The 26,809-nt window shown below is 35.1% G+C and overlaps 3 protein-coding genes and 1 long non-coding RNA gene across 7 annotated transcripts; 3 read left to right on the top strand and 1 right to left on the bottom strand.

Annotated features, from left to right (window-relative positions):
* Nucleotides 1-854: 854 nt before the first annotated feature.
* Nucleotides 855-7,837, top strand: LOC132286984 (uncharacterized). Of its 4 annotated transcripts, none has more exons than XM_059789434.1 (7): nucleotides 855-996; nucleotides 2,239-2,305; nucleotides 4,270-4,605; nucleotides 5,052-5,703; nucleotides 5,785-5,984; nucleotides 6,067-6,311; nucleotides 6,413-7,837. In XM_059789434.1, exons 3-7 carry the CDS (start codon nucleotides 4,337-4,339, stop codon nucleotides 7,210-7,212), a joined length of 2,166 nt encoding a protein of 721 aa, XP_059645417.1. In that variant the 5' UTR covers nucleotides 855-996; nucleotides 2,239-2,305; nucleotides 4,270-4,336; the 3' UTR covers nucleotides 7,213-7,837. The 4 variants fall into 4 exon arrangements, with proteins under 4 accessions (XP_059645417.1, XP_059645418.1, XP_059645421.1 ...); XM_059789435.1 differs by having other exon boundaries at nucleotides 4,267-4,605; XM_059789438.1 differs by having other exon boundaries at nucleotides 856-996; nucleotides 2,236-2,305; nucleotides 4,267-4,605.
* Nucleotides 7,838-17,531: 9,694 nt separating this feature from the next.
* Nucleotides 17,532-17,789, top strand: LOC132280972 (photosystem I reaction center subunit N, chloroplastic-like). The gene has a single exon (XM_059782717.1). It carries the CDS (start codon nucleotides 17,532-17,534, stop codon nucleotides 17,787-17,789), a length of 258 nt encoding a protein of 85 aa, XP_059638700.1.
* Nucleotides 17,790-17,970: 181 nt separating this feature from the next.
* On the top strand, nucleotides 17,971-18,562 carry LOC132285371 (uncharacterized). The gene is made up of 2 exons (XR_009472523.1): nucleotides 17,971-18,168; nucleotides 18,273-18,562. It is a non-coding gene; the product is annotated as an uncharacterized LOC132285371 (long non-coding RNA).
* A 1-nt stretch (nucleotide 18,563) lies between these two features.
* LOC132285369 (probable polygalacturonase) lies at nucleotides 18,564-23,847 on the bottom strand. The gene is made up of 5 exons (XM_059787549.1): nucleotides 22,909-23,847; nucleotides 22,084-22,204; nucleotides 20,778-20,952; nucleotides 20,162-20,232; nucleotides 18,564-20,022 (listed from the first exon to the last, which is right to left on the bottom strand). The coding sequence occupies exons 1-5, from the start codon at nucleotides 23,368-23,370 to the stop codon at nucleotides 19,388-19,390; spliced, it is 1,464 nt and encodes a 487-aa protein (XP_059643532.1). The 5' UTR covers nucleotides 23,371-23,847; the 3' UTR covers nucleotides 18,564-19,387.
* Between the last annotated feature and the right edge of the window lie 2,962 nt (nucleotides 23,848-26,809).

The raw sequence follows: 26,809 nt of genomic DNA, 5'->3' as shown, positions 1-26,809 counted from the left end.
TTCTTAGTAGTATAACAAGTTTTACATGCTTTTTACATGTTCCTACTGGATTGATGTTTGTTTAAAAAAGCATTGAAACTTACACTCTTTGTTGCATTAGTCAAAACATATCGAACTTTTGAAAATTTGTAAGTTTCATTCCATTTTTTCTTTGATACCACCATTATTGATGTTATTTGAAAAAATGGAGAGAGAGAGAGAGCGCCGCGCCGGGGGGGGGGGGGGGGGGGGGGCTTACGTTGTAGTTTGCAGTTGCAGAGAGAAATTCCCATAGAATAGTCATTAATATATGACTTTTGAACTTCTGATACTTCTAATTCTTGTTGATTTTGTAGTTTGCAATTGGAGGGGGGGGGGGGGGGGGGGGGTTCTTTAGTTACTAAAAAAAATCAAATATATATATTTAAAAAAAAAAGGGGGGGAGGGGAAGTTTGCAGTTAAAACATATTTTGTTTTTTTTTTTTGTTTAGTTACTAAAAAAATCAAATATATATATTTAAAAAAAAAAAAAACTCGACCTGACCGAAAATATTTGGTTCGGGTTATAACCCCACCCATGGTGAGTGCAATTCGAATTGGCCTAACCCGACCCGATTTCAGGTTGAGGTTGGGTTGGGATTGAGCTGGGTTGGGTCAGCCCAAGTTGTACCCCTACTCGGCTCATTGCAGTCATTCCTCCCTTATCAAAGTGTCTAGATCACATGATTCATGTAAATTTAACCCGGTCCAAACCCGAGCCCGTCTTGGTTCCTTCCGCTTACCTGGGATTAGGTTTTAAGTAAAACCTTACCTGCATTTGTGAATCAAATAAACTTGTGCAGAATCATCAATTATCAACTATAAGTACGTGTGTATTCACACGCACACACAAACGCACACGCACATGTCATAAGTCTACTGTCGTAACCCAGTATTAAGTTAGGGCAAGTTTCAGACGACACAATCTGCTTCGACACTCCGCAGGACGCAGCCTCCGCTGTCGGCTCAGGTGACAAGGTATGTTCATCCTCTTTCTCTCTTCTCTCTCCTTTTGCATGAATCGATCTTTTATACATGTTTCTTTCTTTTGTTCATCTCATCATTTGATTTGTTCTAACTTTGGACCTTTGGTTCGTTTGATTAGGGCCTTTACCTTTGTTCCAATAGTGAAAAGTAGCTTCCAAACTAGGGTTTTTTGTGTGTGTGTCACTGTGTGTGATGGCTATCAAAAGATGAATGAATATATTATGGTTCTCTGAGTATTTTAATAAATGTGTGCCTTTCTACATGTGTTCATGGCGATCGAGTCCATAATCTATGGCAGACACTTTTTTTTTTTTTTTACCTCTCCCTCATTCCACTCAAATCTCACAACAGCAGCAATCATACCCCTTTTCCTCATAAGTTTTTGCATTTTCACATTCAATCCTACGAAAATTAAGGATCCCTTCTGGGTTGAGCCGTTGAGGTAATAATTAACTTTTTCGATCTCTAAATTATGCTCATACTTAAAAGTGCCAAATTAAGGGTTTTTTTTTATATTTTATTTTTATATGCAGATACATACCACCATTATTGATGTTATTTGAAGTTGGCTCAGCTAGAATTTCAGTTAATAATACTGTCAAAGCACTTGCCATCAATGTACAAACACATGGAAATCAAGAGCAGGCTTTAATAAAACAAAAGTTAATGGTTTTTTCTATTAATTTGCACAGGTCTTCTGTAGAAAGATCAATCAATCACTGCTACTAAAGTTGATTCCTCATCCTGAAATCAAGAAAGGGGTAGTTGGCTCCCAATAAAAACACACACAAAGTGTAGTTAATATAAAGAGTGAAAGACAAAACTATAAATGATAGTGGATGCCACATATAACCTAAAAGTCCCACTACTTCTTCAACACTAAAAGTTCAGCCTCCTATATATATATAGTCACCTCATCTCCACATATTTTTGTCATCTGTAATCATCAAATTTTAGCAGCTATATAAACAATGAATGTAAAAAAGAAGCTGCAGTTTTCTGTTCCTCATTTCCACTTTTGGACTGTATTTTGGATACTCTGTTTTGTCTTCTCTCCTCTCCTCCAGATTCCACTGAAAACTCCAGCCAGGAGATCATTCGACCAAACTGCTTGATTTTAGATTTTTTTTTAGTTATATTTATTGTATGATCGGCAATGCATAGTTATTATTGTTTCAGTTTGATTCTCCATCCATTATATGTTAATTGTGATCTTCTTTCACATGCTAGCAGGACACTCTTCTTAGGATCTCGTGAGGTTATTTGCCTTGAACTTGAATCAAATCAATTGTGTATTGAGGTAATATATATTTTCTTTAAACAAAGCAAATTATTATTATTATTTTTTTGAAGTCTAGTTTTATGTTGATTATGGTTCCTGTTATTTAGATTTCAAGAGATTTCATTATGTCTACAAGAAAATTTGAATCTGGGCATGAAAAAAAAAAAAAAAAAAAGAGAGAGAGAAGAAGAATTGATTCAATCTCAAAAAGGAGATAATCTTAAGTTTTTTACGAGCAATACACAAATAGAGAGTTTAGTTGAAGATTTGGTGAATGAAAAACATATGAATACGAAAGCAAATGAAGAAAATCTCAATAAACATGAAGATTTAATGAATGAAGATCATAGGAAGTTAGTCAATGAACATGAAGATTTAATGAATGAAGGTTATAGTTATTAGTTAGTTGTCTTATGCACAATACACATGCGCACAATTAAATTAGCTATAGAATTAGAAAACATCGTGTGAAAATTCCGCATTCTTATAATTTTTTTTGCGCATGTGAAACTTAAGGGCCTCACATTTGAAAGTTTGCCTAGGGCCTCTCAAAATATTTGGAATCTCAGGGCTGGCCCTGGTTGGAACAAGGCTTTGTTGAGTAGAGTTGTAGAATTGGTGATGGTGTTTTAGTCCTCTATTAGAAAAGTTTCTGCTGCCACAATTACAGTGTGATTTCTGGTCAAATAGAATGGGGTTTAATTATGGTATAGATTTATTAAATTGCTTTTATAGATTTTAAGTCTGTACTTTGGCAAACAAACATAGGATGTGTAATATTGGCCTCATCAACTGCTGTTAACCCCAAAAAAAAAAAAAAAAAAAAAAAAAAAAAAAAAAAGAAGTACGAAACTGAAGAAAAGACATTATCAACTGGTTGTCTCTTTTGGCAGATTAGAAATTGTCATGCGGCCATGTTATTCAAAGAGAGATATTAGTTTCTAAATGTGAAGTTTGTGAAAGTTATTTCATTTTTCATATTTAACCAAATTATAGTTTGAGTTGCAAAGCCAAAATGGGAGAATTACAAATAATATTAACGAGAGTGTTATGACGAAATATCAAGTAAACTTTTCTTATTTTATCAGCGTCATTCGTAAAATGTGGGAGCTTAAATTTCCTGGCACTAAGGTAAATGCCTGATTAGTTTAATGAATTTGCTAAAATGTACATAGATTCGATCCATATGTTACTTGGACTTTTGAAAAATGGGTAAAGCACATTCGTGTTGAACACAAGATTTTGGAACATGGGTATGTGATATGTGTCCAATACGTGTTGTTGTACACACACTTTACAAGCATATCCAATATTTTAAGTTTGTTATATAATTTTACCTAAAAACTATTTTAATGTTCCTTCTGTCACATTATTGCTTCAAAATGAGTGACATGTCTATGCTAAACATTATATTCACACAAAACATTATTTTTAACTATAAAATATATGAATATTGGCCAGTCCCCATGTCCTTGGGTTTGGGAATTCGATAAATACAGTGGTCAGACTCATGCCCACACACCTAACATGCACGTACCTAAGTACATGTAATGTAGGATTCAATAGGCGTGGTGTTCTTTTTAATATGAATATTGGCTGGTCGCCGTGGCCTTGGGTTTGGCAATTCGATAAATGCATTGATTAGACTCATACCCACACACCTGACATGCACGTACCCAAATGCTTGTAATGTAGGATTCAATATGACTAAACTTTCCACAATATTTTCGATCTCATTGACACCATGTGATAGCAAATGTGGTTACTTAGCGGTGAGCATGATACTTCCTCTGCAACTAGAATTCTGTTCCCGGTAAAGTAATGATTGCTCTTCTCCATGGTCCAAAAACCAGTCTTTGTGATGGTTCTGAAAAAAATTTGTGACAGTAAATGTTTACAATTATCCAATCTAAGTTGTTACTTGTTTGCCTCTTCTGACTAATTTATGTTTTTTAATTGATGCATGCATTATTTTTTAGCAGTAATTGGTGCTGAATGTTAAGCTGGCTCAAGAATTCTTCCAATCAGTAGGTAGTGGTGTTGTAGAAGATGGACATAATCGAATCGATCCTCGATATTCCTGTTCAAGATCCACAAGATGAAGAGTTCTCTTCTGCTGACTTGAATTGGACGAAATTTGGAACTGCCGAACGTCATGATGATGTAGCCCTTATTCCTTATGCACGTGTTGATGATTTTATAATAGGAGAATGCTCTAATGTAGAATGTCCGACGAGATTCCATATTGAGAGGGGCAGAAAACGATCAAAAGGCACCTTGAAGGACTACAAGACTGATGAGTATTTGGAATATAGGCTGTAAGTTTGTCGGCTTGCATATTACTTCATCATATTCACCTTGCTGCTTCAGGATGACAAGGTTATTCTGTCATATCATTGAACCTGAACAATGTATTTCTGAAAAACACTATATAATTAACACAATGAAGCTATTCAGATTATGTGATCCAAGGAGTTCATGATCAAATTCTGATGAAATTCCTTGAAACTTTGTTTCACTTACATAACAACCATCATTTAGATTTGGCATTCAAACACCAAGTTTGGAACCTTTTACTGTGGAGGAATAAAAATGTGGTCTACATGCTAAACTGCCTTTTTCAGTTGACAAATCGGTCATTTGAGCTGTAAAATTCTCAATGCTTAGGTTTTCATATGTGTCAAAGTAGAGTTTGCATATTCTGTTTCAAACTAATAATTATGTTCTCTTGTGTTCGTTTTCTTTCATTTTTATCTTTGCAAAGATATTGGTGTTCATTTGGTCCAGAAAACTATGGGGAAGGTGGGGGTATTTTGCCAAGCCGAAGATATCGACTTAACACTCGAAACCGCGCTGCTAGACCTCAGTCTATGCGTGGCTGCACATGCCATTTTGTAGTGAAGCGTCTGTATGCACGTCCATCTCTTGCACTTATTGTCTACAATGATAAGCGCCATGTAAACAAGTCTGGTTTTGTTTGTCACGGGCCACTTGACAGAGATGCAATTGGCCCTGGTGCCAAGAAAATTCCATATATATGTAATGAGATTCAACAACAAACTATGTCTATGATCTATCTTGGCATTCCTGAGGAGAATGTGTTAGAGAAGCACATTGAAGGGATTCAACGCTACTGTGGTTCAAATGCAAAAGTAAATAGCCTTGCTTCCCAGTATGTGCACAAACTCGGGATGATTATTAGACGTTCTACGCATGAGTTGGATTTAGATGACCAAGCTAGCATACGAATGTGGGTAGAACGCAATAAGAAATCTATATTCTATTACCAAGATACTTCAGAGACAGATTCTTTCATTCTGGGGATTCAAACAGAGTGGCAGTTGCAACAAATGATTCGTTTTGGCCATCGCAGTCTCATGGCCATTGATTCAACATTTGGCATAAAAAGACTCAAGGTAATGAATTCATTGATGTTTGTTTGTGCATGCTTTAGAAAATCTACCAGACATTCTCACGTCTTCTTTTCTGAATGGCAGTATCCCTTATGTACACTTCTTGTGTTTGATTCAAGACAACATGCGCTCCCTGTTGCCTGGGTCATTACTCGAAGCATTGCTAAGCCAGATGTGTCTAAGTGGATGAAAGCTCTACTTGATCGTGTTCATGCTGCTGAACCTGGATGGAAGGCCAATGGGTTTTTGATTGATGATGCTGCGGCAGAGATTGATCCGATAAGGCAGGATGCTCTTCCTTTAATTTTTTCCTGTTTAAATATACATTATTTTCGGATCAGTTATATGGAGTGGACTGTCTTTCAGGGATGCATTTTCTTGTCCTGTCCTATTCTCCCTCTGGCGTGTTCGTAGATCATGGCTGAGGAATATTGTCAAGAAATGTAGTAATATTGAAGTTCAACGGGAGATTTTTAAACGACTGGGAGAAATAGTGTACAGCATTTGGGGTGGAATGGATTCTTTGGCTGCCTTGGAAGAATTAACCCAAGATTTTGTTGATCAAACTGCCTTTGTACAGTACTTCAAGGCCACTTGGGTGCCTAAGATTGGTTAGATGACTCAATCTCTCTCTCTCTCTCTCTCTCTCTCTGTGGGACTTCTTTAAAATTTGAATTTCTGAAATTAGTATTATTCATTTTTTGTTGTATAGAGATGTGGCTTACAACAATGAAAACTCTCCCACTTGCAAGCCAGGAGGCATCTGGTGCCATAGAAGCGTATCATGTGAAGCTGAAAGTCAAACTATTTGATGATTCACATCTTGGTGCACTCCAGAGAGTCGATTGGTTAGTGCACAAACTGACAACAGAGTTGCATTCAAGCTACTGGCTTGACCGATTTGCAGATGAGAGTGATTCCTTCCAAAATGTTAAGGAGGAATATATTGCTTCCACATCATGGCACCGGGCACTGCAAATTCCGGATACATCTGTTACCTTGGATGAGAGGGACCACCTCTTTGCCAAGGTTGTGAGCCAAAAAGACAGCAGCCTAACGCATCTTGTGTGGAATCCTGGATCAGAATTTGCTTTTTGTGATTGTGCATGGTCAATGCAGGGAAACTTTTGCAAGCATGTCATAAAGGTCAATATGATCTGTGAAAATCGTCAAGGGTATCAGTCTTCTATGTCTTTCTGTTCTTTTAAAGAGATTTTAATTAATCTCTGGAAAAAACCGAAGGATGATTCAGTTGCATTGGATCTGTCAATGGCATGGACACACCAGATGCTTGATCAAATTCAGACACTCGTTGAACTGAACAGTTCAAATGATATTGGCAGTGTAGTAAATAATCTGCCACTGAAATGGGTTGCTAAGAAAGGGAGAACATCTGTTGGCAAGACACCATCCACTCTTGCTCTGCCCTCCAGCTCCATGGGCAATTCTAAGAATTCTGCCGCACGAAAAAAGAATCGGAAGAGGAAGAGATTGTCTCGGTTGGGATGGTAGGTAGAGGGTTGTTCTTGCACATATTTGACCCATGCAAGCTTGATTTCATCTCAGAACTTACTTTTCAAACATGACTTTAATCTAGTGGCAGATCATTCTGATTCCAGAGCTGGACTTTGTCCTTTCTTCATAATTCATTGATAAACAGGTATAGGCAGTGCTGGCATCAAAACTGTATAGTGGACACTCTATGAGTTTATCTGCTAAGTGTAGGCTGAAAAAATGCTATTGAAGGAATTAAAGATGTGTCTACAAGTTTGTGATTCTAGCAGATTGGTGGCAAATTCAAATATGAACTTCGACAGAGAAATTAGCTATTGAGACTTGGGAGTCCATTGACATTGCGTGTCGTCTCCTTTTTTTCTCTTTCCCCCCGGTCACTTGAGTTCTTTAACCTGTAGACGTATACATTTTTGTTAGAAAGCCTGTAGAAAAAGAGATTGGAGAAAACTGCTGATGATCTATGTTATGTTTCATATATTTAAAATCTCAAAACATGTACAGACTAGCGGTAAAATTGGGTATTGGAATTATGTTCAAATATTGTGAAGCATGCAGATTGCCAGAGTTGAGCGTTTGAGTTGGACAAGTATTTGATGATTACTACGTATTTTCTTGCTTAAAAGTATCTGATTGAAATGCTGCTGAAACTGGAGATTGAATTTGTGTGTGGTAGTTTTTGGCTACATTTTTTTTATTTATAATATGGGTTAGCAGAGCCCAAAAGTACAGAAGGGACATGCTGGGAAAAGAATTACTCAAAGTAGTATATACCTGTTTGATTGCTGAGAAAGTTTTGCTAATATGTAAATGGAAATTGGGAACCTTTTTAACACAGGTTTGGGACCTGAGTTGATGGATGTTAGGTCTTGGGGGGGATGATCCGAACTCTCGACCTCATGTAACGACCCGAACTCGGGGTCAAGTGGTCAACTAAGGGCAAAGTCATCATTTCACATCATTCAATGCATTAGGAGTCACACTAGTGTCTTACTGGTCAATTATAATGACATTTGATTAATTAAAACATGATACAATACTTCCAATTCAAAATAGAAATCCTGAGGTCACAAGGGTAAGATAGTCATTTTAGATTATAGCGTCGGTCTGTGAGCCTACGATAAGTTCATTTATTATATGTTATATGCTAGTTCCATTGGTCAAGTGAAAATGAAACGGCGGACCGAATTCTGAAGTGGCCAAGGTGCACCCCCTCACAGCACCTGCGAGGGCTAGCGCAGTGTCAAACCCGAGTTCGGAACCTTACACCTCAGTTAGTTTTAACTTGGAAGTTGATAAAGAAATATTTATAAATTGTTCCTTCCTCTATGTCATTACAGTTCCTAATAATGACAATATCTCCATTCTTAATTGAGTGGTAAATTTTCATTAGGGAATCTGGCTGGGGACTTGGGAGTCACTGGCCACACAAAAATTGGGTCCTTTTGTAGTCTAGCAAGCAAAAATAACAGATATAAAAAACACATTTTAACTTCATGGTGGGCTCCAAAATATCACACACACCACACAAATTTGTAGCTATAAGACTGATGAAAGGAAAATTTGCCAATGGGAGTGAGGCAATCTCACCTTATCCACAATTTTAGTTAAACGCATCATCATCCCACCCTTCCACATCTCTCCCCATCAAACCATCCATAAACCAAAAACACCAACACAGCCTCTTCATTTTTCATTTTTCATTTTGTAAAGGGTCAAGTGAAGTCACAATTTTCTTTTTGTAGCAACTAACTGTTGGGATTTATATGCCCTGGCATAGCGAATTCCTATCTGGATTGTATTGACATATGTTCCTGACATATCTGAAATATTTATGATTTATATAATTGGTGAATTCAATGTATTATGTTTCAATTCACTATGAAATTGATAGTGTCCAGTTAATTACAAGAAATATTTATATATATGTATGTGATGACAATCAATGCATGATATATAAATAGTAATTATAAATTGTTCATAGTCGGTAATTATGGATGGACTCATAATTAATTAAGACTTGAACTGGATCCGCGTTAGGTTGAGATATATTGCGAGAGCCGTCGTATGCAATTACTCCCTATCACCGTCATGGCATTTGACTCTTAAGCATGAGAAAAGTATAGACTCTTTTATTAATTAATAATTACTTTGATTTGTTCGGCGGATTCTTCGGGATCCTTAGACCGACACTTTGGGTAGTTATGTAATTAATAGTTAGAGGGTTATATTTTCAATATTTGCATCATTGCTACTTGTATTTATTTTGTATTGATTATGGTTGATCACAAAGTAAATTCGAAGGCCTTCGTGTGTTTTTAGACAAAATGATTTATTATATATTTATTTATTTAAATTATTATTTTTGTCAAACAAATGTTTTATTGTGATCGAACCAGAAATAATCAAAGGTACCAAAATAAATATATTAATTAAGTAGTCGGATTGATGGCTATATTTATCCGATAACTAATTATGCATAGAGGGGTCAAAGTGCAATATTGACTTAGAAGTTATTTATTATTTAATTGGAGTTCAATTAATTTCTTTTAGTGGAGTAGAAATTAATTTATGAATTAATTGAATTGGGTCCATGGACCGGGCCAATTATTAATTCATTGTAGCCAATAAAATAATAGGCCCAATGGATTCTCACTCATAGCCCAACTTGATATTGGAATCATATTAGATTTGAGACATATGAATTAGAGATGGAGAAGGATTTGTTGTTTCCTTTTCTTTATTTTTATGTTGCCTATAAATATACATGGTCTATGTATATTTTAGGGGGTGATTTTTATGAGAAGGAAAAAGGAATAAATTTTCTCTCTCTAGAAAATTAGGGTTTATATTCTCATCTAATGGAGGCTCCCACAAGCCTAGTTTTTCAAGGTCATTCATGGAGGCATATGAGTGATTCCTAAAGGCAAAACAATTACCAAGAAGATGGAGATCCAAGGAGAATGCATCTAGCAAAAGGGATCTACAATAAGTGAGAACATTCACTTTAGAGGAGAGATCTGAGGTTTACTCAAATCTTGATGTAAGTATTCAATCTTTTAGTTGAATAATACATCATATTTTATTTTATTTTTTGCATAAAACTTGTCTCTATGTGATGAATCAAGATCTATGAATTTAAATCCCTCGAAAAGTTTTTAAAACTAGCACGTTTCCCAACAGTGGTATCAGAGCATGGTTTGATTCATTACTAGAGATCATGATTTTATGAAAATCATCATTCATAGATCCAAAATTATATTCATATATATTTTTATTGATGTATGTTGATGTATGATTTAATATGTTGATATATATTGATACATAATGATGTATGAATAATTGTGAATGAATGATGATGTATGGTTGGGCCATGGATGAAGCTTATAGGTTAAATTAATGTAATTTTATCTTTGGATGAATGTAATTAAGGCTTTGATTTAGCCGTTTGAAAGTTCAATGATGTAATTTAATTTTTTCCATTGTATTTCAAATTGTAAATATTTTTAAAGCCATGTAATCTTCGTCAAAGGATGCTATGAAGCTTCAAGAAGGTCCAAAAGGATTAAATTATGCTTCAGTAATTTTCTGGAATTTTTTCGAATTTTTTGGAATTTTTCTGGAATTTTTTGAGGCTTAATTTAATTTTCTGGCATTTTTTCGGATTTTTTGGAATTTTTTCGGCGTTTTTCCGGTGGCCGGAGCTTCGCCGGCGGCGAGAAGGGGCGTCGGAGGTGGCCCGGATCAGGTGTGGCGTCAAGATGGTGAGCCTGGCGCGTGTTCCACACGCGCCAGGAGAGTGCACATGCTGGCGCGTGCATTGCACGCGCCAGCCAAGGGAGCTTGAACTCCACGCGCGTGAAGGCGCGTGGAGGCGCGTCCCACGCGCCCCAGGCGCGTGGGAGCGCGTGAGTGTGCATTCCACGCGCCCCAGGCGCGTGCCGGCGCGTGGGAGCGCGTGGGAGCACGTGCAGCTTGCCCTAGGCGCGTGCTAGCGCGTGTGAGGTCCTCCGGGCTCGTTTCAAGCGGCGTTTTGCTTCTCCTGACGCGTACAAGCTTCCTATGGGTGTTTACAGACAGTTGAAGGATGCCCGTACAGCAAGAATAGTTTTTAAATGTTAAAAGCTGAATCCATTGGCCATTTAATTTGCTTTATCTGTCATTTATTGTTGTATGTGATGCATGAAATAATTAATTGCTAATTATTATTGTTCATGCATTGGATCCATGATATTTATTTAAATGGCTTGATTTATATTAATTAAATTATGAAAATTAATTGGATTAGATTACTAATTAATTTGAGGGCACTTATTGGGAAACGAAAAATTGATTTTGTAAATTATTTTTAAAGTGTGCTTCAAATTAAATATTAGTGAATCGTTTAAAGTCCAAATATTTTCTAAATTTAATTGGATTAAAATCAAGACGTTTTGCATGCATTATATCATGTAAATGAATAAAATGAAAACCCTAATTATGAATGATTAAAAATTGAGTGGGAGCGGGGATTTTTATACATTGCCCCATGGCCTTCGTTATTAAAACCATTGTAATTAGATCTTCAAAAATAAGGCCCCACGCATGATTTGAAGAGTCTTAATATTACAAGAATGGTTGTCTCATGAAAATAAAAATATTAAATGTTCATTGTAATTAGATCTTTAAAAATAAGGCCCTACGCATGATTTAAAGAGTCTAGATTATAATGACAACATATTTAATGTTTTATTTTTCATTAGAGCATTAATAATGTTATACACTCAATCTAAAATCAATAGTGTTAGCTCCCCAACGGAATGGTCTACACTAGGTGATTTTAGAAAGGCTAAACATAATCGGGAGTCATTTCATATAGATAGACAAGGCATTGTCTTAAGAGATATGGAGATGATGGGATTTGCCCGCCAATAGCAATAATGAACTTCGCCAACCGAATAAGTTATTGGTGTATTGGTTATCCGATTTTTCATGCAGTGGTTAAGGGACCCACATACTATTTTAATGGAAGTGCTCACCTAATAGTAAATGAATCTCAACAATAGTAATAATGAACTCCTCCAACAGGATAAGTTATTGACATATTGATTGGTTGATTTATTATGCTACAGAGTTGAGGGACCCGCATTAATTAAAAGGGATTGTTCACCAATAATGATAATGATCTCTTGTTCGATTGAGATTTATTATATTATGTGGTTAACAAACTCATTTTAATTTTAAATATGCATGACAGAATTAATAATTCACCTTGCATGTTGTATGAATGCATTTATATTCAGATTAATTATGTCTACTCCAGTTTATCTGCTTGCTTACATATTCTATGATATTGGACCTTATTTATAATGACTGGAAAATGAGCTTAGATATTTTATTCACAACGTAAGGGTACAAAATGTGTTTATTACTCCTATACCTATCTCTTTTACTTTGAGATACCAAATTTGACATTAATGCTTTTAATAAATTAGATAAGGCAAATGATATGACTTGGTGCAATATTCTAGAGTTTAGCTCGAATATACTCCAAAGCTAACATTTGTATTATTTTATTTTCTTCAAGTATCATATTAAATGTCAATGAGATATTTTGGTGAGATTAGATAGAGCATATGCCTAAGTACTGTGTCAAATTTAAATACCATCAAGATAACCTGATGAACTCCAGTTTGAAATCAAATTTTGGAAAATGATTGTTTATTATTTAAAATTAGCTGGAGATCAATAAGGCTGACTTGGGTGGTAAGTTTCAAGTTGACATGATTATTGCCTTGTTACCAAACTCATTCGACTCTGTTAGAGTGAACTAAATAAGGAATCAGTTTGAGTTCACACTCGCTGATATTCTTATAGAATTGGTAACAGAAGAAGGGATAATCAAGAGTATGGGCGTTCCTATCAATCTAACCTAGTCTATACCATCTTCTTCTAGGCCCAAGTGGATGGGCAAAGCAAAGAAGAAGGATGATAATAGGACTAGGCTAGCACAAAACATAGGTATCTAAAAGGTTAAAGGGAATAAGGCAGTGTATGTGGAGGGCGAATGAAACTGTTTCTTTTGCCGTTAACTAAGACACTAAAGGACAAACTGTCTAAGCAATGACGTGGCATAGGAAAATATATATTTAATCATTGAGCCATGTTATGTGGTTGTATCTATTGATTCCTGATGGATAGATTCTGGAGCCACTAAACATGTTTGCAATTTATTGTAAGGATTTCAGGAATCCAGAAGCCTTGATGATATAGGTATATATTTATCTTTTGACCTGATGCCAAGGTTGTAACTAAGTCAGTGGGAGTATTACATCTGAAATTAGAGAGTATGAGGATATTAGTATTAGAGAACTATCTTTATGCACAGAAGTGAAACGCAATCTCATTCTTATTTCACTTTTGGCTTATAAAAACTAGATCGTTATTTTGTAAAACTGGTTTTATAAAATTGAATAGATATGTGATTGCTTCTGGTGTATTGAAAGATGGTTAATATACTATAATCACAAGCTCTTAAGATTTGCAGGATGTAGAAACTAGTGTTGCATCTTCTAGATTGAATGTTAAGAGAAAATTTGTTATTCCTGACTCATTGTATTTTTGGTGTCTATTTTTGGGTTGTAATCAATCAAAATGAGATTTAAAGATTGGTTAAAGAAGGTTTATTACCTAGGGAGGCAGAGGAGCCTAAACCAAACTTGTGAATCTTGTTTTGAAGGATAGATAACTCTAAGGGCTTAATCAGCCAAATGAAATAGACATAAAGAACAATTGGAGTCGGTACACACGTACACGTGTAGTCTTATGAACATCCAATCAAGATTACTCACGTTTTGGATAAATTTACCTGTTGCGACACAAGTCTTATACTTTTGGTATATTCTGAGAGGGTCAAGACTGATGTGGAGCTCAGATTAGGTAAACTTATCAAGACACTTTCGATCTGATCGAGTATTTGAGTATTTCTTGGGATAGTGCAAAGACTATATAGTCAATGAGGGTGTTGTGTACCAGTTTTCCGCAATTGACGCTAAATTAATTTAGGTGTCAAATAGGAATAACAGAATTCCACTTAACATGGTTAGATCTATGATCAGTAATGCCACATTATCTCTTTCATTTAAGAGTTTAGCGTTAATGACATCGATGCGCATTATGAACTGCATTCCATCTTAGTCTGTCTCAAGGATACCGTTGAGCTGTGTTTTTGACTAAATATTAGTTTGAATCATATGCACATATGGGGTAGTCTTGCACATGTGCGCTTGATATGGACAAGTAAGTTGGAAGCAGATCATAGGCATGCTAGATTTGATAGCTACTCTAAATGTCACTAGGATGGATTATTTTATGATCTCAAAGATAAAAGTTGATTGTTTACACTCACTGTTTATCTATAGGAGAATCATATTATGAATCACATACCTAGTAGCATAATGTTAGAGAATTTGGTATGAGTACCAGGTATACCACATGTGAACACACTTATTATAGAGATTGAGAATAATATATGAATTCCCTATTGATGCGTTAGCATCATCTACTACACAGATTCTTGCATCGGTACATTGATGTAGTGGGAGGATTATCATCCAATTCGACAGAATCATGTTTTTAGGCGAGACCATTATGGACATCCCTGTTAAACATGAGTTGGACCCAGTAAGCTACACGGAAGCGTGAACTGATGTGGATACAGATCGTTTTGGTGAGTTACTATGAAATCAGAGTTGGAATCTATGTATTCTAATAAATTCTGGGATCTTGTAGAACTTTCTAGTAGGGTGATTCCTATGGAAGGCAAGTTAATCTACAAAAAGATACCAGAAGATTTCTTAGTGAATAAATCATGAGTATACAAGGGAATGTTATTATTTTTCTTAATTCTATATATTGATGACATCCTACTCATTTATAATGACGTGGAAGTTTTGTCATCAATTATAAGGTAGTTGTTCAATTACTTTTAAATGAAGGATTTTCAAGATGTAAGCTATATTCCTAGGATCAAGCTTTTGCAAGATCAGGTTAAAAGGAAAATAGGCTTATCTTAATAATCCTACATTGATAAAGTTTTGACCAGGTTTGGTATGCATAACTTAAAGAATGAGTTCTTGCTTTATTGATATGGATCGCTCTCTCTAGTAAGTAGTTTTTCAAGACTAGCAGAGGAGATTGAGCAAATGAGACTGGAACAATATGTTTCGGCATATGAGAGTCTCATATATGCCATGGTCTATACCAAACAGGACATCCGCTACATGGTAGGGATAGTCAGTAGAGATCAGTCCAATACTGGACTTGACAACTGGTCTATTGTGAAAAATATCATTAAGTACCTAAGGAGAATCAATGATATCATACCCATTTATGGATGTGATGATATGGTCCTAGTCAGGTATGCTAGTTCTGATTTTCAATCAGAAGTAGATACTATGAGGTTCATGACTTAGTGTATGTTCACTTAATGGAAGGGAAATCAGTTGGTAGATTGTCAAACAGATTTCAACTGTTGACTCAAACCTGCAGGTGGAACATATTGCAGCCTTAAAGGTGGCAATATAAGCCTATTGGTTTGATCTCACTGATTTAGAGGTTGTGGAGCATACTAGCCTGCCTATCGAGCTATATTGTGACAATAGTGCAGAAGTAGTCCAAACCAATGACACAAGGTTCCATAGAGGAACAAGATACACTGAGAGGAAGTATCATGTTCGACATGATATTGTCCGGCAAGAAAATGCACTTGTAGTTAAAACATTGCATTGGAACACAACTTTGTTGATCCATTATCAAAGGTGTGATTGATCAATAATTTTGATCATCATCTGGATAACATTGGAGTTAGGTGCAATTTGAATTGGCTATGAGGGCAAGTGGGAGCTGTTGGGATTTATATGCCCTGGCATAGCGAATTCCTATCTGGATTGTATTGACATATGTTCCTGACATATCTGAAATATTTATGATTTATATAATTGGTGAATTCAATGTATTATGTTTCAATTCACTATGAAATTGATAGTGTCCAGTTAATTACAAGAAATATTTATATATATGTATGTGATGACAATCAATGCATGATATATAAATAGTAATTATAAATTGTTCATAGTCGGTAATTATGGATGGACTCATAATTAATTAAGACTTGAACTGGATCCGCGTTAGGTTGAGATATATTGCGAGAGCCGTCGTATGCAATTACTCCCTATCACCGTCATGGCATTTGACTCTTAAGCATGAGAAAAGTATAGACTCTTTTATTAATTAATAATTACTTTGATTTGTTCGGCGGATTCTTCGGGATCCTTAGACCGACACTTTGGGTAGTTATGTAATTAATAGTTAGAGGGTTATATTTTCAATATTTGCATCATTGCTACTTGTATTTATTTTGTATTGATTATGGTTGATCACAAAGTAAATTCGAAGGCCTTCGTGTGTTTTTAGACAAAATGATTTATTATATATTTATTTATTTAAATTATTATTTTTGTCAAACAAATGTTTTATTGTGATCGAACCAGAAATAATCAAAGGTACCAAAATAAATATATTAATTAAGTAGTCGGATTGATGGCTATATTTATCCGATAACTAATTATGCATAGAGGGGTCAAAGTGCAATATTGACTTAGAGGTTATTTATTATTTAATTGGAGTTCAATTAATTTCTTTTAGTGGAGTAGAAATTAATTTATGAATTAATTGAATTGGGTCCATGGACCGGGCCAATTATTAATTCATTGTAACCAATAAAATAATAGGCCCAATGGATTCTCACTCATAGCCCAACTTGATATTGGAATCATATTAGATTTGAGACATATGAATTAGAGATGGAGAAGGATTTGTTGTTTCCTTTTCTTTATTTTTATGTTGCCTATAAATATACATGGTCTATGTATATTTTAGGGGGTGATTTTTATGAGAAGGAAAAAGGAATAAATTTTCTCTCTCTAGAAAATTAGGGTTTATATTCTCATCTAATGGAGGCTCCCACAAGCCTAGTTTTCCAAGGTCATTCATGGAGGCATATGAGTGATTCCTAAAGGCAAAACAATTACCAAGAAGATGGAGATCCAAGGAGAATGCATCTAGCAAAAGGGATCTACAATAAGTGAGAACATTCACTTTAGAGGAGAGATCTGAGGTTTACTCAAACCTTGATGTAAGTATTCAATCTTTTAGTTGAATAATACATCATATTTTATTTTATTTTTTGCATAAAACTTGTCTCTATGTGATGAATCAAGATCTATGAATTTAAATCCCTCGAAAAGTTTTTAAAACTAGCACGTTTCCCAACACTAACAATGGCAACCATGAACTCCAGTGTGCTGGCATGCAACTATGCCATCTCTTCTGGTGTTGGATCACCAGAGCTCAACTCAAAGATTGTTTCTTCACAATCACTTGTATCCTCAGTTAAATTACCTGTGATCAACATGCCAGAGTTTCTGATTCGAAAGAGTCAATCTGCAGCTGCACTTTTCACCACTGCTGCCTCCACCTCCTCTGCCAATGCAGGCGTCATCGAAGATTATCTCGAAAAGAGCAAAGCTAACAAGTGAATCTTCATCACTCAATATAATTGTTTCTACTTTTGATGACTTACAAATATGTGTGTTGTAATAGGAATTGAATGAGGTTGGCCACAAGTGGTGCAAACTTTGCACGGGCATATACAGTTCAATTCGGCACCTGCAAGTTCCCGTAGAACTTCACCGGCTGCCAAGCAGAAGGTTTGATTATCTCGAAAAGAGCAAAGCTAACAAGTGAATCTTCATCACTCAATATAATTGTTTCTACTTTTGATGACTTACAAATATGTGTGTTGTAATAGGAATTGAATGAGGTTGGCCACAAGTGGTGCAAACTTTGCACGGGCATATACAGTTCAATTCGGCACCTGCAAGTTCCCGTAGAACTTCACCGGCTGCCAAGCAGAAGGTTTGATTTATAGTACATAAACTGACTCTGATATTTGGATTTGGTAGTTTTAAGAATGATCTTTGTGCAGCCATTTTATTTATTTATTTGGTGGTCTAATGCAGAAAGTGCCATTTTTATCCGAGGATTTGGCTTTGGAGTGCGAAGGAAAGGACAAGTGTGGTTCCAATGTGTTCTGGAAATGGTGAAGTGCGAAAGCTGCTTGTGTGTGTCAATGTGTCAATCATATTCTCCCCATCATGTATTTAATTTCCATTAAGACTTGTACTCTATTTGTTCTCTCATCTTTTCTCTGTTTCTAAGTTTTTTTGCTTGATCCATCCTTGTTCTACACCTAGTAATTCTTGGGAAATTATGGACAGAATGTGCCCAGAATTTTGATCTCACATAAAAATGATCACATCTGATATGTTACTTAGGTTACACTAACACACAAACTGTATAAGTTTTAGGTCTTATAGTCACCGATAAGGAGTAAAAAATAGAGAAAAAAAAGAAGAAGATATATAGCCCTAGAGAGAACAGTAATGCTAATACCAATTCATCCTGTTATACTGAGTAGTGATTTCAGCCGCAAACTCCAATATACTTGATACTTAATGACAATATATAGTGTACAACTCATGGTATCATCTCTTTCTTGCCTCAAACTTGAAAGATAGTTCAGCTGACAATATCAACTTTTCATCAATGAAATGATATTAAAATTTTCCGCATATGTTACACTTCTCTTTTCACAAAAATTGTTGGTTAGGGAACTAGGGTTAAACATACTCCATTTCTATATCCTGAGATTGACTGTATGGTGAAAAAAAAAAAAGAGGAACAAAATTTGTCAACTTACAAAACAGAAATTGTTCAATAAGAAAACTGTGAGCAGAAACTATTTTCCCGGTGATCATAAAAAATATCCCTCTAGACTAGCCAGTCCAATTGCACTTGAAAGATTGGTCTCCACAGGAGGTTTAGGCTGTTGTAAGGCCAAAAATGCATTGATACTGCAATCTCATCGACAACTTTTACCCACCCATACCACGATTACCAATTCATATGAGTTGCAAAAACATGAATGTGGCTCACGAGCATGTCTAATATGTTCGAAGCAAACTTTGGGTTTTCAATTGTCAACTGCAATTCAAGTGAATCTAGTCCAATTTATCCATCTGCATGTATCTAATCCGATCTGTCTGTCTATCTGTATGAATCTGTTCGCGGAACCTCAAGAGTATGAACACAAAGATGAGGAGCCATTATACTGCAACTGAGGACATGGAGTCGGAGTTACTCCATCAGTAAAACCAGAAACATATTTACAATTCCACCTTGCAGATGGTGCCAGGCCTAGAACACTAACATTTTTCATGCATACCATTTCAAAAGGTGCATCTTCAATACCCTCTAATACTGGGGCTCTTGTGGAATTCAAACTCACCACATCACTTATAAAAATACCGCGTATTTTTGGGAGAGCTTTGGAATCCCATCCATCATCAGGGTGGTCATCGGCACCCCTACTGAATCTTATGGGTATCTTAACTCTCTCCAGTATAATGTTGCGTATGGTGATATTTGCTATATATCCTCCCCTCCCCTTATCTGTCTTTATTCGCACCCCAGCTGCGGAGTCTCTAACATGCAGATCCTCCACGGTGACATTTGAAATCCCACCAGACATCTCGCTGCCAATTCCCACCCCAGAACACGTTGGAGTTGTGCCCGAGACTCTCCTTATAAAGATGTTTGAGCTTGGACGGGCCATGGTGATACCATATTGATCCCAACCACTCTTCACCGCTACAAGATCGTCCCCACTTTCAATGTAGCAGTCTTCAATACACACATGGGTGCTTGAATCTGTGAGTAAAATTATCAGGAGATTAAAATCATTACTCTTTTAAGCTTTGGATATATTTTATCAAATATTCAGAAAATAAAACATGATAAGATAGCAACATAAAAAGAATCAAACGATAAAGAGAATTTAGTGGCCTACCTGGGTCTATCCCATCGGTATTTGGAGCATTGAGAGGAGCCAAGATTTTCACATCTTTGATCACAATATTTCTGAAACAAATGGAGAGTTACCTGTTAGGTTTCCACCAGAAAGCTTGAGGCACATGAAATTATCATGAAGATAAAGGGAGAAATCTTGATTGCTGGTCCATTGTTACGAGTGATATTTTATGCTTCAAATGTTTAAGATCTGTATGAAATTAGGACTTTGGAAGCGTTATAACTTCATAGTTGACTTGTCCCCCTCGAGATGTTGTTTTAACACTTCTCGGCTCAATTTAAGGTAGTGTAGAAGAATCTGTTTTATCTGCTATTCTTCACTGATTTTCTTTTCATAATGGTAATGCGCTCGGGCAGTTGCAAAAAGTACCCAAGGTGCTAAAATTCTGGACATAATAAAAAGATATACAAAGTGCTACTGTACTACTCATGTTTAAATTTTGAAGTCAGTAGTAGTATAAAAAGAAATGATATTTACTTCATTTTCTAATACCAAAATCAGTTGTTATAATATCCAAGATGATTACGCTTTATGACATTGAAAATAATAATTCAATACTGGCTAGCAGCAATTGAGGATTCTAGTATATTCAAACCTGCAATAAACAGGATGGATGGTCCAGAAAGGAGAATTAAGGAAGGTGAGGTTGGAGATGAGTATGTTATGCGAGGACATCATCTCAAGGAGGTGGCCTCTGGTGTGCTGCAATGTTCTGTTCCACCATAGATCCCACCACATCTTTCCCTGGCCATCAATGGTCCCATTCTGTCCTGAAATTAATAAAAAAATGAACTGATCACAGACCACTCAACAATTTATTCAACTTCAAATATTTGGGAGGCTATAATAGATGAGAATTCGGCATCCTAGCTTAATCCAAATTCGTCTGAAAGACTAACAAAAAGTGATAAAGAGTATACATTCTAGTGGTACATGGTAATTTCGTGCCCCCTACTTGATTTGTAAGACCATGGCATGTTTTCGATGCATTCCTAAAGTACAAAACCTAAGAGGCACAATGCATGAGTCGCAATACAAAACATTAGTTCCAAGTAACTCTCCTTTTTTGAGCTGTGCATTACCCGAAGTCACAACTCTAATTAGATCTTCCTAGAACAGATTAATGTGATCCCTTAAACACTAAACTACGAATGTGAACAATATACAAAGGAACATGAACGTGAAAGTAGTGCCAGAACTGGGAATCCACAAGACTGGTAAAGAGAGTGTTTTTGAAAGCAATAGTTAATGAAGAATTGAATAACTGTATGGGTGAGCATATGAATGAACCCTCTAGGGAACCTGACTGAAAAGGAAAACATAATTTTATCCTTATTTGCAGCCATCATTTGTGATGGTTCAACAAGATTTTCTAAAAATAATAATCATAACTAAAGGAAATACTATGCTCCCTTTAGGTGGAAGAAAAAGATGACCGCAAACTTTGAAATTAAATTCTTGATACTCTAAGGATCAAGATGGTTAAAGGCTGCTTGCTTCTACATGGAACCAGTTCAATGATGGGTATTAAAGGCAAAACATAAGAATTCAAATAGGCATTTTTAGCTTCATCAATGTTGACAGAGCAAACTAGATTAATCAGCCTAACTTTGTATGCAAGATTCTTCATTTATATACATATGATTATCCATCCCCTCACCACTTCACAATAAATAAACAAACAAATATACATTAAGTGCTTTTTAATATAACCTTACACGGAATCATCAGTGTACTACATGTCTCATAAAGGAACACTTAAGAGCACTTAGAGCAGTGCTAAAAAACATTTATTCCACTCGACATTAGGTCTTGAGATAGTCAAAGGAAATTAGATGATTATTAAAAAACTCAAAATGGGATGCAATTTCATCTTTCATTGCATGACCAAGTATTAATACCTGTAATGACAACATTAGCGAGACCATCTCCATGGATGAGGCTTATATGCCTCCCCCCCAACCTTTCTCTCCCTCTTCCATAAGAAGGTAACGGCTCTATAATTGGCCATTCTTCTGGGTCCTATAATTTGAAGTAAACAAAACAAAATTTTTAAAATTAGAATTTTGGGTTAAAAGTATATGGATTTAGTTCAATAAATCACTGAAAATGAGTAGTTGTGAAACAGAGTCACCCATCACTAAGATAAAAATTGAAATGGGTTCATTCAGTTTAGTCCCCAAAATGTCTTTTCCCGTAAAACAAATTCACACACACTCTCTCTCTCTCTCTCTTCTTCATTTACTTCCAAGTTTGAATATGAATTGACCTTTTCCAATGCACAGTCCAACAGAAAGGCTAATTCCAAATAATCCAATTAGAGTTTGTAAGTAAATGGTCTTTTCTTTCTAGAACAACTTTTGTTGCTGATATACAATTCAAATAAATGAAATGTCTCAAATTTCTCCCAACTAGTTTTGCTGATAACATGCTTTTTTGACTTTTAATTAGCACACAGTTACTCAAGTGAGAATATGTATGTGTGTGTGAGAGAGAGAGCTCAAATGCTACCAAACCATTTGTCTTCTATAGACTATTAAAACCCATTTACCAATCAAATTGTTAATACAAATTCAACCCAATAAATAGTTGAATTTTTCAAAAATGTTAGTTAAAACATATATTCTAAATGAATTAAGCCTATGGAGTCAAAAACTATACACCTACAGTACATAATACATACACACATATATTATATATTATATATTATATATATATGAGATTACCTGAGAACCCAATATAACAGCACCTTCTTCAAGAAAGAGCGTAAAATTACTGGTGAGATTGAAGCTGCCGGTGACCCACCTCCCCCTCGGAACATTGAGTTGGGCCCCACCTCTCTCCACGAACTTCTCCAAGTGCCGTATCGCCCGCTGAAACGCCGCCGTATTCGCAGTGTTCCCATCACCGACGCCCCCAAAATCCCTTATCGACATCACCACCTTCCTCGGCGGCGCATGACGGAAAAACCCGGCACAGCTCGGCCGCCCGACCCTATCGGAAAGCCCGGGAATATCCTGAACCAACTCGGGCCGTATCGGAAATACCCTTTTTGTGGTGATTTGAAGGCAAGAAACGGCTATAACCGTGACTATCAATAACAAGAACGCCCATGTTGGCCTGGTATACCCACCCATCATCGCACCAAACATTTGTTTTTCACCATCCATCATATTACGTTCATACATGAAATTTTTGTATACACAAATATATATACATATATATATATATATGCGTTTATATGATGTACATGTATATGTATATGAGGAAGAACTGGAGAGGTGTTGTTTATAAGATGGAAGAACAGTGCGTATTACGCATAGTTTTGGTGGGTTCTAGGAATGATAGTTTTCTTGGCTGGAGGCCATGAAAATTGTAATGAGGACGTGGGGAGGGAGTGTGCGTATTGCGCACGGAGGCGTATATTAGCAGGCCGGTGAGGTCTTGGTTAATCCGTGTGAAAGTTTTGGATCAAATACAGTGTGATAGCGGTAATTTAACGAAGAAAGTATAAACGAATGAGCATGTGCCACGCCAGAGGATGTTGCGTGGCGGATGACTATTGGTTGATTAGATGTAGAGGCGGCGGATATAGTAGGCTTTGCACTGAATTGAAACTGGTGTGTGGAGAGTGGACAATTTGGAGCTTTAACTGGAAAAGTAATAATGTGAAGTTGTGATTATATATGCGTGTATATAAATATATATATATAGACAGTCGGTTTGTGGCATGATCACACGTGGGAGATTCTGGTACTCGTGGGGCCCATAGAAGACCAGATACCCTTGATGGTTGATGATGATCTGGTGGGCCACGCCAGTCCCGGGTATTAGGGCGTCCATCCGTTGAAATAGATCATGATTCATGAGCTATATACGGACGGGATTGAATTATGAAGCGAAATTTTTATTATTTGGGATTGGGGAAAAAAAATTTGAAAATGAAATTCAAATTGATAAAATTTCAATATAATATAGTGCTTTGAGATTCTATGAATTTTTTTCAAAGAAATATACGTTTTTTCCAATTCTGATTCCATAAATTTGACTACTTTTTTTTATAAAATTTTAATTCCAATTTTATGGCTTCAATTTCAATTCTAAATTCAAAATTTTCTTGTTGTTTGGCAAGATGAAATTGAAGTAAGAAAATATTAATTCAATTTTTAAGATTGTAATTCTATGCAGTTAAATATAGTTTTTATATTTTGCAATTCTATTTTAGCATCTTGAATTCCATTTTATTTCAAACGCACAAATGATATATATATAATTCAATCTATTTTACTTTTTGAAATTCAAATTCAGATTCAAAAAGAATTTGGTTCGAGAGAATAAAGGCAGTGCCACTTTCCAAATAAAAAGGTATTAAACATTATGATATGTTTATCTCTTAACTTTTTATTTTTTTCACTTGCAGAATCTTCCGTTTATATAATTCTTGAATTTTTCTTCAGTTATGAAATCACTGAACTTAACAGACTTACTGCCATTTTTTTTTTTTTAATTCCAAAATGTAATTTATCACGTCACTTTTTATTTCAACCTAGTCAATTTCTTTGCCAAATTTTGTATTGTATTATTTCTTGCATCACCAAGAGTGGAGGGTTGACTCTCAGCCAACTGATAAATGCTTTCGAATTGAATCTGTGTAAGTCTTAATTGAACGCATCTAACGGTGTTGGTGCATTCGGATTCATATTAGACAATTTGGAGCATACATGTCATAACAAGTTTCAAGCAATAACTCCTAACCCATCTAGCTCAATTATTGAATGACAATCATAGTCACTTTAATTTCTATAATCAATATTCAAAGTGACATAACACATAAATTTGTTAAATGACTGATGACATGTTTTTAACCAATTCAGTTTATAGAAAGCAACATCCATTAAATTATTTTTATAGATTTCAAATTTATCGGTGCTTCTTATCAGGGGCAGAGTCAGAAATTTGGTACAGGGGCATGTTAATACTAATAAAATAATTTTTTTTCAAACAGGTCGAAAATATAAGTGTAACAACAGGGCATTAGAATAATAAATAAAAAATGAATAAGAATAGAAAAAAGAAAAAGAAGGTTATTGCACATAAATTATGCTTGAGTGCAAAAAAAAAAAGAAATTTTTAAGCAGAAAATGAAATAAAAAGAAAAAAAATATAAGAGAATTTCGAAGGAAAAAATAGGTTTTAATTGTAGAAAGAGAATGCAAAAGTTTTTTAAGATGACAAAAAGAAATTTGAAGTATAAGAAGGAAAAGGAATAAATAATTAAAGACATTTTTAGAAATAGATAATTTGATGGGGATAATTTATAAATTTTTATGAGGGTATTTTTATAAATATTTACAAATTATACGCATAAAATAAAATAAATTTTAGTGAATTCAGGGGGTAAAGAGGCCATTTTATTAATTTTAGGGGATATTGTGTCGTATAATAAGCAATATTTGTTTCTGTGTAATATATTTTCCGGAATTGACAATGAGCCTAAATTAAGGAAACTGCAAACAGAACATACGTACAAGACATGCTAATCTCTTTGTTACTTTTCCATAAAAACTGCCAATGATAAGCTAATTAATTCTCTTTCATGTTGGAAAATAATAGAATTTTTAATCTTTTATTTATTTTTTAGTTTTTTCAGATTAAACAAATATTCTTAGGGGACTTGTCCTCTAAACTTCCCCCTTTAGAAAGAAAAGAGAGATAATACTATTCGTAATTAGACATGTAAACAGATTAAATTTGACTGGGTTTAGGACTAATTTGATCTGAATTCAATAGGATTATTTCCTGACAACCCGACAGATATTTTTTGTTTTGGCATAAAATATTCTTTTTGAAAAATATTTTTATTTTTTAGTTAAAACATTATTTTATTTTTACTTTGTCGGTATTTGGCAAAGGTCTACGGCGAGATTGAGGTCAAGTTATTTTTGTTAAATTTTAATATTGTTTTTCTTCTTAAATATTTTACGACAACCAAACACCAGAAAAATTCTATTATTATCTCTTAACTTTTTATTTTTTTCTCTTTTATTCTTTACATTCTTTTAATTTTTTTTTTTTCCTTTCAGAGTTCTTTCATTTTTCATACTAAATTATGAAGTTAATGGGTTTAATTTCATGCATATCTTTCACAATACAAATATGTACAACTGTATTTAATATAAATATTACTGAATAATATTTTAATTTTTATATAGGTCAACTATTTATTCTTCTTATACTTTTCATTGATTATCATATTATTTTACAATAATTTTTTTTTTTCTTTTTCTTTGTCTCTTGATTTACTGTAGCCCCCTCTCCCTCTTAAATTAAAATCCTAACTTCGCCCCTCATTAATGGAGTCTATTTTTATTATCTGATTAAAAAATTAGAATTACTTTGCATATCCTTTTACAAACCTAACCTAAGACATTTTTCATTCAAATCTACTAACTATTTATTCTTTATTTTTTTTTCTTTTTTGGTAATCGTGAGTGTTCAGGCTAGTTTGCACGCACCTCAACCAATCCCACGAGGCCCTGAGGTTAATGACCGGAAAAGCCTCCAATGGTCCTACAGAGACTCGAACTAGTGACCATCGGATTGAGATTTATTGTATTCATCATATTC

The sequence above is a fragment of the Cornus florida genome, unplaced genomic scaffold, assembly GCF_030987335.1.
Source record: "Cornus florida cultivar Cherokee Brave unplaced genomic scaffold, ASM3098733v1 CherokeeBrave_3.0.0_Hap2_Chr11, whole genome shotgun sequence".
Classification (NCBI taxonomy): Eukaryota; Viridiplantae; Streptophyta; class Magnoliopsida; order Cornales; family Cornaceae; genus Cornus; species Cornus florida.
This window is presented reverse-complemented; position numbering and strand designations above follow the sequence as displayed.

Excerpts from the sequence above, each read along its gene's own strand:
- LOC132286984 (XM_059789434.1), top strand. The coding sequence starts at position 4,337 with ATGGACATAATCGAATCGATCCTCGATATTCCTGTTCAAGATCCACAA. Across the intron at positions 5,985-6,066 it reads GCAGAGATTGATCCGATAAG|GGATGCATTTTCTTGTCCTG; the intron begins GCAGGATGCTCT and ends ACTGTCTTTCAG. Across the intron at positions 6,312-6,412 it reads CACTTGGGTGCCTAAGATTG|AGATGTGGCTTACAACAATG; the intron begins GTTAGATGACTC and ends TTTGTTGTATAG.
- LOC132280972 (XM_059782717.1), top strand. The coding sequence starts at position 17,532 with ATGGCAACCATGAACTCCAGTGTGCTGGCATGCAACTATGCCATCTCT.
- LOC132285369 (XM_059787549.1), bottom strand. The coding sequence starts at position 23,370 with ATGTATGAACGTAATATGATGGATGGTGAAAAACAAATGTTTGGTGCG. Across the intron at positions 20,233-20,777 it reads ATCCATCCTGTTTATTGCAG|AAATATTGTGATCAAAGATG; the intron begins GTTTGAATATAC and ends CATTTGTTTCAG. Across the intron at positions 20,023-20,161 it reads TACCGATGGGATAGACCCAG|ATTCAAGCACCCATGTGTGT; the intron begins GTAGGCCACTAA and ends TTTTACTCACAG.